The sequence below is a fragment of the Macaca thibetana genome, chromosome 13 (genome assembly GCF_024542745.1).
Source record: "Macaca thibetana thibetana isolate TM-01 chromosome 13, ASM2454274v1, whole genome shotgun sequence".
NCBI classification, from domain to species: Eukaryota; Metazoa; Chordata; class Mammalia; order Primates; family Cercopithecidae; genus Macaca; species Macaca thibetana.
This window is the reverse complement of record NC_065590.1, coordinates 18,233,221-18,247,352: the sequence shown is the minus strand read 5'-3', so window position 1 is coordinate 18,247,352 and position 14,132 is coordinate 18,233,221. Positions and strand designations below refer to the sequence as shown.

The 14,132-nt window shown below is 41.3% G+C and overlaps 1 protein-coding gene across 9 annotated transcripts in view; it reads right to left on the bottom strand.

Annotated features, from left to right (window-relative positions):
• The window catches only part of SEPTIN10 (septin 10), a 70,454-nt gene that overhangs the window by 6,763 nt on the left and 49,559 nt on the right, over nt 1–14,132 (bottom strand). For all 9 annotated transcript variants that reach the window (XM_050753049.1, XM_050753055.1, XM_050753047.1 and 6 more), the window contains one exon: nt 3,280–3,412. In XM_050753049.1, coding sequence (XP_050609006.1) covers nt 3,280–3,412 — 133 coding nt within the window. The remainder of the gene's footprint in view (nt 1–3,279; nt 3,413–14,132) is intronic.

Sequence of the window (14,132 nt, the reverse complement as noted above, 5' to 3'; positions counted from 1 at the left end):
ACAATAACAATTAATAATACAATAGAACAATTATAACAATATATGTAATAAAAGTTATGCGAATGTGGTCTCTTTCTCTCTCTCTCTCAAAATATCCTATAGTAATATTTTCAGACCGTGGTTGACCACGGGTAACTGAAACCTGAGAAAGCCAAACTGAGGATAAAGGGGGACTACTGTACAATGCTATACCTTTTGTAAACACTACTTTTAAGGATACTACACATTCTGTCACTCAAAGATCCTTTTAAAAGTACCTTTTTTCTTTGGGAGGCCAAGGTGGGCGGATCATGTGAGGTCAGGAGTTCGAGACCAGCCTGACCAACATGGAGAAACCCCGTCTCTACTAAAAATACAAAATTAGCCGGGCATGACGGCGCATGCCTATAATCCCAGCTACTCGGGAGGCTGAGGCAGGAGGATTGCCTGAACACAAGAGGCAGAGGTTGCGGTGGGCCGAGATTGCGCCACTGCAAAAAAAAAAAGTAACTTTTTTTTTTTTGAGACAGAGTCTCACTCTGTTGCCCAGGCTGGAGAGCAGTGGCATAATCTCGGCTCACTGCAACCTCTGCCTCTTGTGTTCAGGCGATTCTCCTGCCTCAGCCTCCCGAGTAGCTGGGACTATAGGCATGCGCCGCCATGCCCGGCTAATTTTTGTATTTTTAGTAGAGATGGGGTTTCACCATATTGGCCAGGCTGGTCTTGAACTCCTGATCTCAAGTGATCCACCCGCCTTGGCCTCCCAAAGTGCTAGGATTACAGGCATGAGCCACCACGCCCGGCCCCATTTTTAGAAATTAGAAATAAATACTAGGGAAAATATTTCACTCTGCTGAGCTAGCAGATGACTTCCATCTAAATTCTGTGTGGTCCCTTCTGCCCTGCCTGCCTAGAAGTTAGAGCCTTAGAGCCCAGTCTTTGTGTTCACTTAAAAATTCCCTCGACCAGGATTCTCGGCTGCCCTCTGTGCAAACCCCTTCTTCACACCCTGTATTATAAGTCTCCTGTTCTCTTCATGTTCATGGTTGTAATGTAGCTGCATTTTTAAATTGCAAATTACTGAGCATACTTTTTGGAAATATGAGGGGCATAAATGTTAAATGAAAAAATTATCCCAAGATATAGACTGACATATCAAATTGGGTAGTAATAATAACTTAATGATGGTCATGTAACCTGAGGGATAAATATAAATGGTACTTTTTCTTAAAGTGGAGAGGGTATATAAGAAATCGATGTGTCACACACACATGTCTCATGAGTTCTTCTAGAATGTTGCCAATAAAGGAATAGGGAAGACAGAACGTCAACGATATTTGGAGACATCATTTGTTCTGTGCATCTCCCCACTCTACTCATCTAATGTTCACACACTATTATCTAAGCATACATCATTTTACTAACCTACATATAAAAATCTAGATTTATACAAAAGATAAGGGATATTTGTTTCACAACAATATTGGCAAGGACATATTTAAGTAACAGTCCTTTATTATAGAATTAAATAATGTTCTGAGTGGTATCTTTTTATTAGTGAATTGGTAAAACTAAGAGTCATGCTATATAAGAAACTCTTGAATAAAAGAAACTAAACAAACATAATACCCATGTACAATATGTAATCTGTGATTGCATCCTGGTTCAAAAACAAAAACATAAAAATCACCAAATAAAAAGGAACGATTTTGAAAGCCAATCTTGGGACAACTGGGGAAATCTGAATAAGGACTGAAGATTGGGTGAGATTATGGTATTCCTATTTTCCTAGGTAAGGGGAAGGACATAGGTATCCTATACTTTCACTTTTCTGGTGTTTGAAATTTTCCAAATACAACATCAAAATTTGAATTATAAATAAATTAGTAAACTATTACTTTTACAAAACCATTTCCTGCACAGTTCACTTACGCAGCAAGTACTATAAGTGTATTTGAAATAATAAACTAGCACAACTGGATTACAGATTAACTCTTCAAGAAATCATGTATTTTCAAGAAAATAGCTTTACTCAAAACCTAAACTGCTGCTTGAGAACTAGAAGCAAACAAAACTATGGAAGTTCACTGGTGATTTTTTTTGGTGCCAGGACTACCCCAAGGTCATCTAGACCAGGGGTCCCCAGTCCCCAGGCCACGGACCAGTACTGGTCCATGGCCTGTTAGGAACCACTGCACAGTATGGGGTGAGTTGCGGGCAAACAAGCAGTATTGCCTGAACTCTGTCTCCTGTTAGATCTGTGGTGGCATTTGATTCCCACAGGAGAGCAAACCCTATTGCAAACTGCGCATGTGAGGGATGTAGGTTGTGCGCTCCGTATGAGAATCTAATGCCTGAGGATGTGAGGTGGAACAGTTTCGTCCTGAAACCATCGCCCCTGGTCCGTGGAAAAATTGTCTTTAGGAAACTGGTCCCTGGTGCCAAAAAGGTTGGGGACCACTGATCTAGACCACCTAACTACACCCTGACAGACTGAGAGACTGGGTTCAAATTGGAAGTAAAGCTACTTCACAGCCTTTACAAATCCCCATTTCAGGGCAAACAACCACCCCAGCAACACTCAAAAAAGGCTTTATTAAGCCATAGTAAAAATGTTTATGGCTCATGGTTAAGACACTTCTCAGTAACCTAGTCCATTACGAGCCCTTGGTAAACCATTTCAAATGGAAAAATATTTGCTCGAAAGGCCAAAATTCTCTTTGGTCTCAGTTAAAGGAGTGAGATGACAAAGAGAAGGTCATCGTTTGGAAAGCATCACAGTAAGACGCATGCACTGTGTTGCCACTGTGGCTGTGAGGCCCACCACCTTCAGGAGTTGGCCTGTGGCAAATGTGGCTTACCCTGCCAGGCACAAGAAAACATCCAGTGGTGTTTCTTCCTTTAGCCTTGGCACTAACAAAGACAAACCACCACTGAGACTGGTTAAATGAGGCACCTAAAAATTGTATACTGTGGATTCAAGGCATGGTGGATTTCATGAAAGAAAAATGTTTGCACCCAAGAGGGTAGCTGCTGCAGCTTCCAGTTCATTATAAGAATTTCAACGATTAGTCACTCCATAAATGCACTACTTTAAAAAAAAAAAAAGAAGGCCAAAGTTTTCATTTAATTTCAGTCTATGATTTTAAGTCAATATTCAAATACTATGTGTTGGAAAAACTACTCTTTAAAGAACAAGTAGCCTACAAAAGCATCTCAAGCAAATTCTTGGAATAAATTCTCCAAATTAATAGGACATCTAAAAAATAAATGCAAACCACATCAAACCAGCATACTTGCCTCTCTCTCAGCTTCTTTCAATATGGCTTCTTTCTCCTTTACTCGTTGCACAAACATCTGCTTCATTTCTTCTTCCTTCCTCTGACGTTCACCATGGAACTCATGTCTTTTGGCTTCATAGGTCTCTTGAAGACTAAAAAGTTATTTGTGTTACTCTCCTGTTAAAAAGTGATATAGGCCGGGTATGGTGGCTCATGCCTGTAATCCTAATACTCTGGGAGGCCAAGGCAGGTGGATCACCTAATGTCAGGAGTTCAAGACCAGCCTGGCCAACACGGTGAAACCCTGTCTCTACAAAAATACAAAAATTTGCTGGGCATGATGGCAGGTGCCTGTAATCCCAGCTACTTGGGAGGCTGAGGTGAAAGAATTGCTTGAACCCAGGAGGCAGAGACTGCAGTGAGCCGAGATCACGCCATTGCACTCCAGCCTGGGTGACAGAGCAAGATTCTGTCTCAAAAATAAAAAAAGTTATATAATTGGCCGTGCCTGGTGACTCATGCCTGTAATCCTAGCACTTTGGGAGGCTGAGGTGGGAGGATCACCTGAGGTAAGGAGTTCAAGACCAGCCTGGCCAATATCGTGAAACCCTGTCTCTATTAAAAATACAAAAAATTAGTCAGGCATGGTGGTGTGCACCTGTAGTCCCAGCTACATGGGAGGCTGAGGCAGGAGAATTGCTTGAGCCCAGGAGGTGGAGGCTGCAGTGAGCCAAGATCCCGCCACTGCATTCCAGCCTGGGCGACAGAGCGAGACTCTGTCTCCCCCCCCAAAAAAAAAAAGTGATATAATAAACTTTAAAAAATACAAGTGCTCACCTAATGACATTAACAGGTTCTTGAAAACTATAACTTTAAGTGAAGCAACATATAATTAAACCAATTTTTACTGTAGGGTAATTGATAGAAATAAGAATTAAGTTCCTATGGCATATTTCTGGTCACAAAAACACTATCAAACTTATAAGTAAAAACTCAAAACCTTCCTAATATTAAACATAGAAATAAATGTTAGCTATATACACATTTAAGAAAAATTAAAAACAAGTAGGACAATTAATTACCCAATTTTTGGTGCATCAGTGAGTGATGGCAGTCATCGTAGTGGAGGCGAAATCAGGGAATAAGTGTTTGCAAAGGGAAAACTGTAAAGATCATCTCCTACCACAATGTAATTCAAAAACAAATAACAACAAATATGGCAGGCTCACTGAGTTCTTTCACACCACATTGCTTACTGTCCTACATTTGTGTACTGTATACTTAATAAATTTTTATGTTACAATAATACGTATTCATTCATTCATTCTCCAACCTGCTTACTCCAGTTCAGGGTCATGGATGGCTGGAGCCTATCCTGGAAGCTAAATGGAAATCAGCCCTGGACAGCACGCCATTCCATTGCAGGGCACACTCACACCACCCACACCCAACTCAGACTGGGACAATTTAGACATGCCATGAACTTAACGCTGACAGCTTTGGGATGAAGAACCCAGAGAAAACCTGTAGATACAGGGAGAATGTGCCAACTCTACACAGACAGTGGCCATCACCAGGAATCAATTTTTTTTCTTATCAATGTTATAACAAAATGACATTGAACAAAACATTGTTATTCAAGAACCTGCCATACATCCCATGTTCGGCCTCATATATGTAACAGGTACCAATATCTTTTTACACATGGTAACCCAAAACATGAAATTTCCTATAGCATGAAATATGAAGTCACCTGTGTTAGTGCTGATATGGAGTCCTAGAGTCCTGAAGTCTCTGCTTAAGCAACTCCTTTACAAGAAATACCCTCATTTCAGCCTAAACACATCCCTCTTTCAATCTCACTATGAGTAGAACTGGAATCACTATGTGTAGAAACTTGGAAATCCTGAGTCAACTTTCACTCTTCCCTTACCCTATCTCCCTATCTTATCACCAAGGTCCATTAGTTCAGCTTCTGAAGCTAAGCCTCTTAATATAACCTTCTTTCCATTTCTACAGATTATCTGATTACAGCCGAACCTGATCTTTGTGATTTTCTGCCTTCACTACTGCAACAATCTCCTAATTCATCTCTGAGCTTCTAGTTCCTCTTTCACTTTGTTCTTGTCACTCTCTAGATTTTCCACCAAAAGCACAGATCTCATTATCTTTTCTCACCACATTAAAGTTATGTTATCTATAGAATAAGGTCCCACCTCCTTTAAATTGCACTCAAGAAACTTTGTATCTGGCCTAATTTTACCTTTCCAGATTGATTTCTCACCAAACAATTCTGACACCCTCAGGTTTCAGTCACACCAATGAACAGCCACACCAGTTCACTGTTCCTAGAATGTACCTGGCATTTCAGGCTTCAATTTGTGGCCACTGTCCACTTTCTACCCCCATGCTGCCCTGCTAATCCTCTGCCCCTCAAGGGCAAATTCACATACAACTTCCTCTGTAAAGTCTTCCCCATTCTCCCCTGTTGAAGGCTGAAAGAATGAGGGTCATGATCAACTCAGTATACCACTGGAGGCTTTATAAGTAAAGAGCAAACTGTTCTCACAAATGCAGAATGTTAGCAAACTGACAAACTGCGTCTGCCGTCCACAAGAAATGCTGAGGGCAGTCACAACCCAGGCACAAGTGTTTCTTGTGACCATCTACAGGGCACATCTGAAGCCTGTTAGCAATAATATGAACCTGTGATCAATTAGGCAGCTGACAAATCATTACCTCTTCCTCCCTGTTCTTTCTACCCAATAAATATGAAGGGCTGAAGAAGATTGGGGTGGCTGCCTTTGCCCACTAGAAGCAGGGTGCTCTCTTCTTCCCCTGGCCCCTTCCTTTAAAACAGTTTAAGTTTTCATTTCTGCATTTGTCCTCCTTCGTTCAGTCCTGTAGTGACTGCCACACTCCCCAGTTAGAATTAACTGTTCCTTCCAAGCACTGCCATGGCATTTATATCCTGCCTACCTCTCCCTTCTCATAGGTCACAAACCTTGAGAACAGAAAATGAATCCTTATTCATCTCTGACTGACTATCCAGCAGAACTCTCTAGACATTTCAGTTTCTTTATCAATGTTCATTCCATGACAAATTTCTGGGAGAGGGGAGGCAGACTGAACCAGCATAACCAGCAAAGAAAGGACTATCCTGGAACTCTACCGGTAGCTGCCCTTTCCTATGTGTAGCATTTTGGAAGTATAATAAACCCTCCTATATGTCAGAAATGCTGAGCCCTTCCATTTGGGCTTGCTATCAGAATATCCCAAAGGTTTGACAGAGAACACAAATTCACTTTCCAGCTGCATTAGTGAGAAATTTCTATTGCTTATAAAAATAAATCAATTGCAAAATATGATGAATTAAGAAATCTTATTAATCTTAAATTTTATAACTGGAGACATCAAGCTTTTAAGTATAGAATTCTGTAAGTTCAAAGAAACACAGAGTAAGAAATACTACACAACAGCTACCATGGCTGAGAGGTGAGTGTGAGGCATGCACAGGAGGGGTTCCAAGAAGAAACAGATCCTAAAGACTTGCAGAAAGATGTTCTTTAAAAGAAGAGATTACCAATGTGCAAAATACCCTAGACATCATATGTCTCACACCCCAAGGAGGCATTTTACTTAGTACCAGGCTTTTTGCTTGTTTGTTTTGATCTTTTTTTTAAAGAAGCCCCTATATTTATCAGCTACTTTCATCATCTTTAGAAACTTCACTACATTTCACTAGTCCAACATGACTGATAGTCTTTATAGACAAGCTTGATGTAAAAATATCTTGAATTCATAACAAACATAAGGTTTTTTAAAACAATGGCTTCATTAATCTATACAAGCACTTGAGTTGTTCACAAGGAAAATACACCTACCCGGTGAAGAGAAGAGATCTAACATGTGCTGAGTATCTGCTACTGGCAGGATACTCTTCTGGACTCCTTTATGTTGACTATTTAATTCCCACAGCAACCCTGAAGAACAAGCCCTCACATTCTAAATAAGAAAACTAAAGCACAGAGAGTAATCCGCCCAAAGAAACACAACTGAAAAGTAAAAGGCTGGGATTTGAAGCAGATTAGACTTGTTCCAAAGTTCATATTGCCAACTACCACAAATCGGACTGCCCCAATGTGATGTCTCAGCGGAAGAAAGTGAGGGGCGGCTTCTGCACATTTTGCATCTTATTGTGCTGCTTTCCAACTTCTGACAATGTAAATTTACAAGGCCAATTTCAAGTAAAGAAACTTGTACTATTTTTCAAAAGGTGGTAACGAAAGATCTAGAAGAGAATGGTCTATAAAGTTAGTATTCTAAAACTAATGCAATCATTGTTTCTTATAGATTTATTAAATAAAAATAAAAACATTTTTCTTGCTATACTATTCCCTTTTCTAGCATAAAAGTAGCTTGCTGTCATAATTTTTTTCTTTTCTTTTTTTTTTTTTTTTTTTTTGAGATGGGCTCTCACTCTGTCATCCAGGCTGGAGAGCAGCGGTGCAATTATAGCTCACTGTAGCCTCTACCTCCTGGGCTCAGGCAATCATCCTGCCTCTATCACGCAAGTAGCTGGGGCTGTATAAGCATGCCACCACAGCTGGTTAATTTCTGTATTCTTTGTAGAGATGGAGTTTTGTCATGTTACCTAGGCTGGTCTCAAACTCCAAAGATTAAGTGATGCACCTGTCTGGCCTCCCAAAGTGTTGAGATTATAGGCGTAAACCACTGCGTCTGGCCTGTCATGAATATTTAATGCCAACATACTACTATTGTTGCAAATCTCACTGATTTAAAGTTGAAAACCAAAGAGAAAGAAAGAAAAAATCTCAGATGCTCATGTCATCAAGAAAAGTCCTTTCCTTCAATTGGGACATGTTTGTGTTTCAAGTACAGTTCCAATAAGCCTAGTGAACTTTTTCCAAGTCTACTATGGACTACTTGAAGAACTATTTAGTTCTTGAGAGTTCCAAAGACATTTAAGTTTTACTAAAATTACATCAAACACTTAAGCAACTCTAAACTACTACGCATAAATCTTCCTTTCAAAGCTATAGGTCCCACAGTACTTCAATGACAGTGATTTTGTGCTAAAAAGTTAAAGGTGATTAACTGTGGGAAAGAGATTAGTTAGGTTAATCTTTATTAAACTTGGGGATTTAAAGAGTTTTATAAAGGCATGTTTCCAATGGTTGAAATAACTAATATAAAATGTTAAGATCAGTAAATTAAACTATAAGACTATAATGCTATTCACGTGGGGCTCGTGACAAGCCTACAATTGGTGCTGGCAGATTAGGATACCCACTATGACTCAGCATACCCACTCAATAAAACGTAAGTGGAAAAACAAACGGAAGTTCTGGCAACAAAGAGGGCCAGCAAGTACAGTGACATAAAGGTCACCCAACAGGTTCGCATCACTTGTCTTTATTGCTAGATAGATGTAATACTGGGGGACAGATTTTACATGCCAACCAAATTACAACAACTACCAAATTAAATGGGAAAAGACTCCCCAGAAAACAGATATAAATTCTCTTTTATTTTTATTTTTTTGAGATACAGTCTCACTCTGCTGCCCAGGCTGGAGTGCAGTGGTGTGATCTCAGCTCACTGCAGCCTCCACCTCCCAGGTTCAAGCAATTCTCCTGCCTCAGCATCCCACATAGCTGGGATTACAGGTGTCCGCCACCACACCCAGCTAATTTTTGTATTTTTAGTACAGACAGGGTTTCACCATGTTGGCCAGGCTGGTCTTGAACTCCTGACCTCAGGTGATCCACCTGCCTCGGCCTCCCAAAGTACTGAGATTACAGGCATAAGCTACCACGCCTGGCCAGATATAACTTCTTGAAACTATAAAAAATAAAAGTTTCCTAATACATCAGACTATAATGAGCTATAAAAGCCTTATCAAATCATTTAATCACATACGACAAAGCACCAGAAGAGACATTTTGTCTCAACTTTACCCAAGTGATCCAGAAATACCATAGAAAGGCCTACTCTCTCAGAAGAAAATACTGAGCCACTGCTCCCACTAGCTCTGTAGCCTGACCTAAACTTACTGAGTTTCTTCCAGCCGCTGCTCCCACCCAGTCCATAGCCTGACCTAAGCTGAAGAACCTCCCTTTCTAATTTCCCCTTCTTTGTGTGATCAGTGAGCAGATGCTTCCCAACCTGAAGAAATGCTCAGTAAATGGATGTGATGGGCAATCTATGATTCCTGACTGCCTATCATTGAGCCCTTTCCTCTTGGTACCATTATCCTCATTACCTTTTCGGGGGTTACCTGTCCCCCATGGGATACAGTCTTGTGGGACAATTAATCAGGTTCATACTCACTCCTAAACAAGAGATGGGAACATGAACTACATTGGGCCGACTGGACTTTCTTTCCCTGGATACGAATTGTGAGCAGTGAACAAAAAAGGCTGGCCATGGTTTCAGTTCATTCATTCCACTCCCAGAGCTAGAACGAAAATGGTTTCTTCGTGTTGTAGGCATTCCCTTCAAATCTGCAAGTCCAGACCTATGGAGCCTTCCAACCACTGCCAGTTTTCTTTTTTTGTTTTTTTGAGACGGAATCTTGCTGTTACCCAGGCTGGAGTGCAGTGGCATGATCTCGGCTCACTGCAAGTTCCACCTTCTGGGTTCACGCCATTCTCCTGCCTCAGCCTCCCGAGTAGCTGGGACTACATGTGCCCGCCACCATGCCGGCTAATTTTTTGTATTTTTAGTAGAGATGGGGTTTCACCGTGTTAGCCAGGATGGTCTCGATCTCCCGACCTTGTGATCTGCCTGCCTCAGCCTCCCAAAGTGCTGAGATTACAGGCGTGAGCCACTGCGCCCGGCCCCACCACTGCCTTTTTAAACTGAACGCAAAGTGGTCTTCATTATTCTCCAAGAATTGTCAAGGAAGTACCTCTGTACTTGTGCAGCATAAACTTGGCCCTCAACTTTGACACAGCAACACACTCTCTCTTTCTTGATCCCCTCTGTCAAGTTTCAAGACGTGACACTGCTGGTTTTCCTCCTCCTCCCTTCTCATGCTCTCCTATCTGCTCCTACAGCTGACAAATACTAAAGTGACTCAAGGCTGTTTCCGAGTCAACTTTCTTTCTAGATGTACTTCTCTCTACAGGCAGTCTTATCCCTGGTCACACTCAGAATTAATCATTGAAATGCCCATGACTCTTAAGCGTATTTCTTTGGCCCAGCCCTTCTCTGACCTCCAGAAAGATACCCCAAAGTGTTTACTTGTAATTGTCACTTTGCTGTTTCAGAGGAAACTCAAAGTCAACAGGTCCAAAACTGTGACCTCCATTGTGCCTACCACTGCTGCCTCACACACACAAAAAAGCTAGTCCTCCTTCAGCCATACCTATCTAGATGATTGCAGTAACCATCCACCTAACCATGAAACCACAAATTCAGGAGACTAGGAGTCTCCTTCTAGCCTCCTGCTTTCTCAGTTTATTGTATCCAAACAACCACTAAGTTCTTCCAATTTTACCTTCTAGTCATCTCTCAAATATGTCCAGCTCTTTATTGTCATTGATCTCACTTTGGTCAAAGAAATGCTCTCCTAACTGGCCTCTCCTAAGCATCTCTGCACACCCCTTCAATACCTTCTTCACATTAGAGCAAAGAATAATTTTTAAAATGCAAATACTATTCCTAAAATAACGTTGCCTTCCCCTTAGCACAAAGATCAAAATCCTCCCCAGGGCCTCCACAGCTGCTGCCTGCCTGTTCTCTTCTCTCATCTCATGCGAGCCCAGGCCTGCCTCATCTGTCCTGCTGTACTGCGGTGCACTGATCTTCTTCCAGAGTCTTACAGATGCCATTCTCTCTCCATCTTCAGCCCTTTGTCTATGTCTTGCTCTGTTTTCCCCAAGCTATTACAGCTCAAAATAGTCACTGCCTCAAGAAAGTCTTCCCGAATTTTCCAGCTTAAATTTGGGACCCCCCCCACCCACACCACCCATTTTACACTGTCTACCTCTCCTTTAGTGCTTATATCACAGCTACAATGTACTGTGCAATTAGGTGTTTAATTTTTGAACTCCCCTATGAGAATGTAAACTCCATGAGAAATAATAGTAATCTCTAGCATTTAGCACAACCTTTTAAAAAACACAAGATTTTACCCAGTATTATTCACTGTTGACTCCCAAATTACTATGGCAGCCCTAACTTCTCCCTAGCTCCAGATTCATGTTTGTAATAACCTACTCAAACTCTTCAACTGAATATTTAACAAGCAGCTTAAATGTAACATTTCTAAAACCTCTGAATTACCAATTACACCCCTAAACTCTCCGATTTCCATCCTGCTCAGGTCAATAAAGATCACTACCAGTCACCCCACTTTCTAGGTCAAAATGGTGACTGAGTTATCCTTGATTCCTCTCTTTCCTTCAAATCCCATATCCAAAAATAATTTATCAGTGGGTCCTCCTCTCTTTCCATCCAAAAATAATTTATCAGTGGGTCCTCCTCTCTTTCCTTCAAATCCCATATCCAAAAATAATTTATCAGTGGGTCCTACAGACTTTAACTTCAAATTACATATCCTCAGCCAGGTGTGGTGGCTCACGTCTGTAATCCCATCAGTTCAGGAACCCAAGGCAGGCAGATCACCTGAGGCCACGAATTCAAGACCAGCCTGGCCAACATGGTGAAACCCTGTCTCTTCTAAAAACACAAAAATTAGCCGGGGGTGGTGGTGCATGCCTGTAGTCCCAGCTACTCAGGAGGCTGAGGCATGGGAATCGCTTGAACCTGGGAGGCAGAGGTTGCAGTGAGCCGAGATCACACCACTGAACTCCAGCCTAGGCAACACAGCAAGACTCCATCTCAAAAAAAATAATAATAATAAAATTAAATTTAAAAAAATTACATGTCCTAAGCATACTTCTCACCCCTCTGTCACTACCACTCTCTTTCATGCCTCCATCTTCTCATGGCAACCTCCTAACTTGGTCTCCCCACTTCTGCCTGCCTCCCCCCAACTCTCTTCTTCACATAGGGGTCCTCCTCCCACCCCACAATACAGACTCTACACAGACAGGGTCTCTTGTTTGATCCCACAGTGCACATATACCCAATGACTAGCATTTGGCTGAGCAGACAGCAGACAAACTAATTATTTGCTGAATGACTAAGAATTCTGACTGCAGATTTCTAGGCTTCATCCTTGGAAATTCTGACCCTGAATTTCTTAATCATCCACAGGTGACTGATGATAACTCCACCAGACACCCAGGCCCATCTCCTCACAGAGGACTTCAAAGCTGTCCCTGCATGCTCTTACTCAGGACCCCTTCCACCTCAGTGCACAGAGGCCTCTGAAGTGACCCTGACACTTGGAAGAAATGAGAAGAGAGCCTCCTCTGAGAAACACTAGGGAAGCTAACTCAAGATGATTAATCTTTAGTGAAGACAGTATCATGAGAAAATTGTCAGTTTACCAGAATGGCCCACAACCAGAAGCATCCTATGCCTGAATTTGGTGAGGGTGGGTTAAGTACATACAATGCTTTTTTTTTTTTTCTTTGAGATGGAGTCTTGCTCTGTCGCCCAGGTTGGAGTGCAGTGGCATGATCTCAGTTCACTGTAAACTCTGCCTCCCAGGTTCAAGAGATTCTCCCACCTCAGCCTCCTGAGTAGCTGGTTTTACAGGAGTGCGCCACCACACCCAGCTAATTTGTGTAATTTTAGTAGAGACAGGGTTTCACCATGTTGGCCAGGCTGGTCTCGAACTCCTGACCTCAAGTGGTCTGCCCGCCTTGGCCTCCCAAAGTGCTAGGATTACAGGCATAAATCACCACGCCTGGCCGTAAGTATACACAATTCTTAATTCACTGTGCTACCAGAAGCGAAAACATTAATTAACTCCATAGACTGAAGAAATTTAAAATTTTAACTTCATCTAAGATTAAGTCTTCCAAAAGCTTATATGCAACAGCAGCACTGATTTGATGCACTCCTCCCTCTTTCTTTTGTGTTTACTCTGGTGCAGGTGCTAAGAACCAGGGAAATAACAAATGCAAACAATGCAATGGAAAAGGAATCCTCAGTCTCATAAGAGAGTTTACAATAGCATTTGTCCCAAGGATCTCATGCTTTCCTCCATGCAAACACTGTTCTGGAATGCTACATCAAATCGATTTGATTCCGTACACTAAGGATTTGAGTTTCATAAAGTCTGGGATACAGCACCATATGAAATTACCAAGGAAGTTTCTACAACTTTTAATGCTTTATATTACTGAGAAAGGAGGTATTCAGATTCTAAAATTCTTATAACTACGCTGTAATATGGCAAGAAACAATCTAATCTCCGACTCCCTACAAGCACTCTCATTCTTCCTCTATAATATGTTTTGCTAAGCTTCACTCATTCCAAAACTTTTACAGAAGAAAAACCAACAGAAAATGTTTTACTTTATTTTAAATGATTCCTGAGGACTGGTATGGAGGCTCACATTTGTAATCCCAAAGCTTTGGGAGGCTGAGGTAGGAGGATCACTTGAGGCCAGGAGTTTGAGACCAGCCTGGGCAGCATAGTAAGACCCTGTCTCTACAAAAAATAAACAAATAAAAAGAAGAAAATGATTTGTGTTCCAACTTACCTTTATGAAAACAGTTAAATACATCATCTGTCTCAGATAAATACAAAAATAAATCAAATAATGAGGGTATTTTCCTTCAGTTACTCATGTCAGCATGAACTGAAACAGGGGGCCTCTGTCATACATTCTTCATCATGTTTAACTCTTTCTGAGTCAGACAAGGACTTAAAAAGCAAGACTCTTCAAAAGCAAGAAGGAGTCAAGTGATTCAAGAAGCACAATA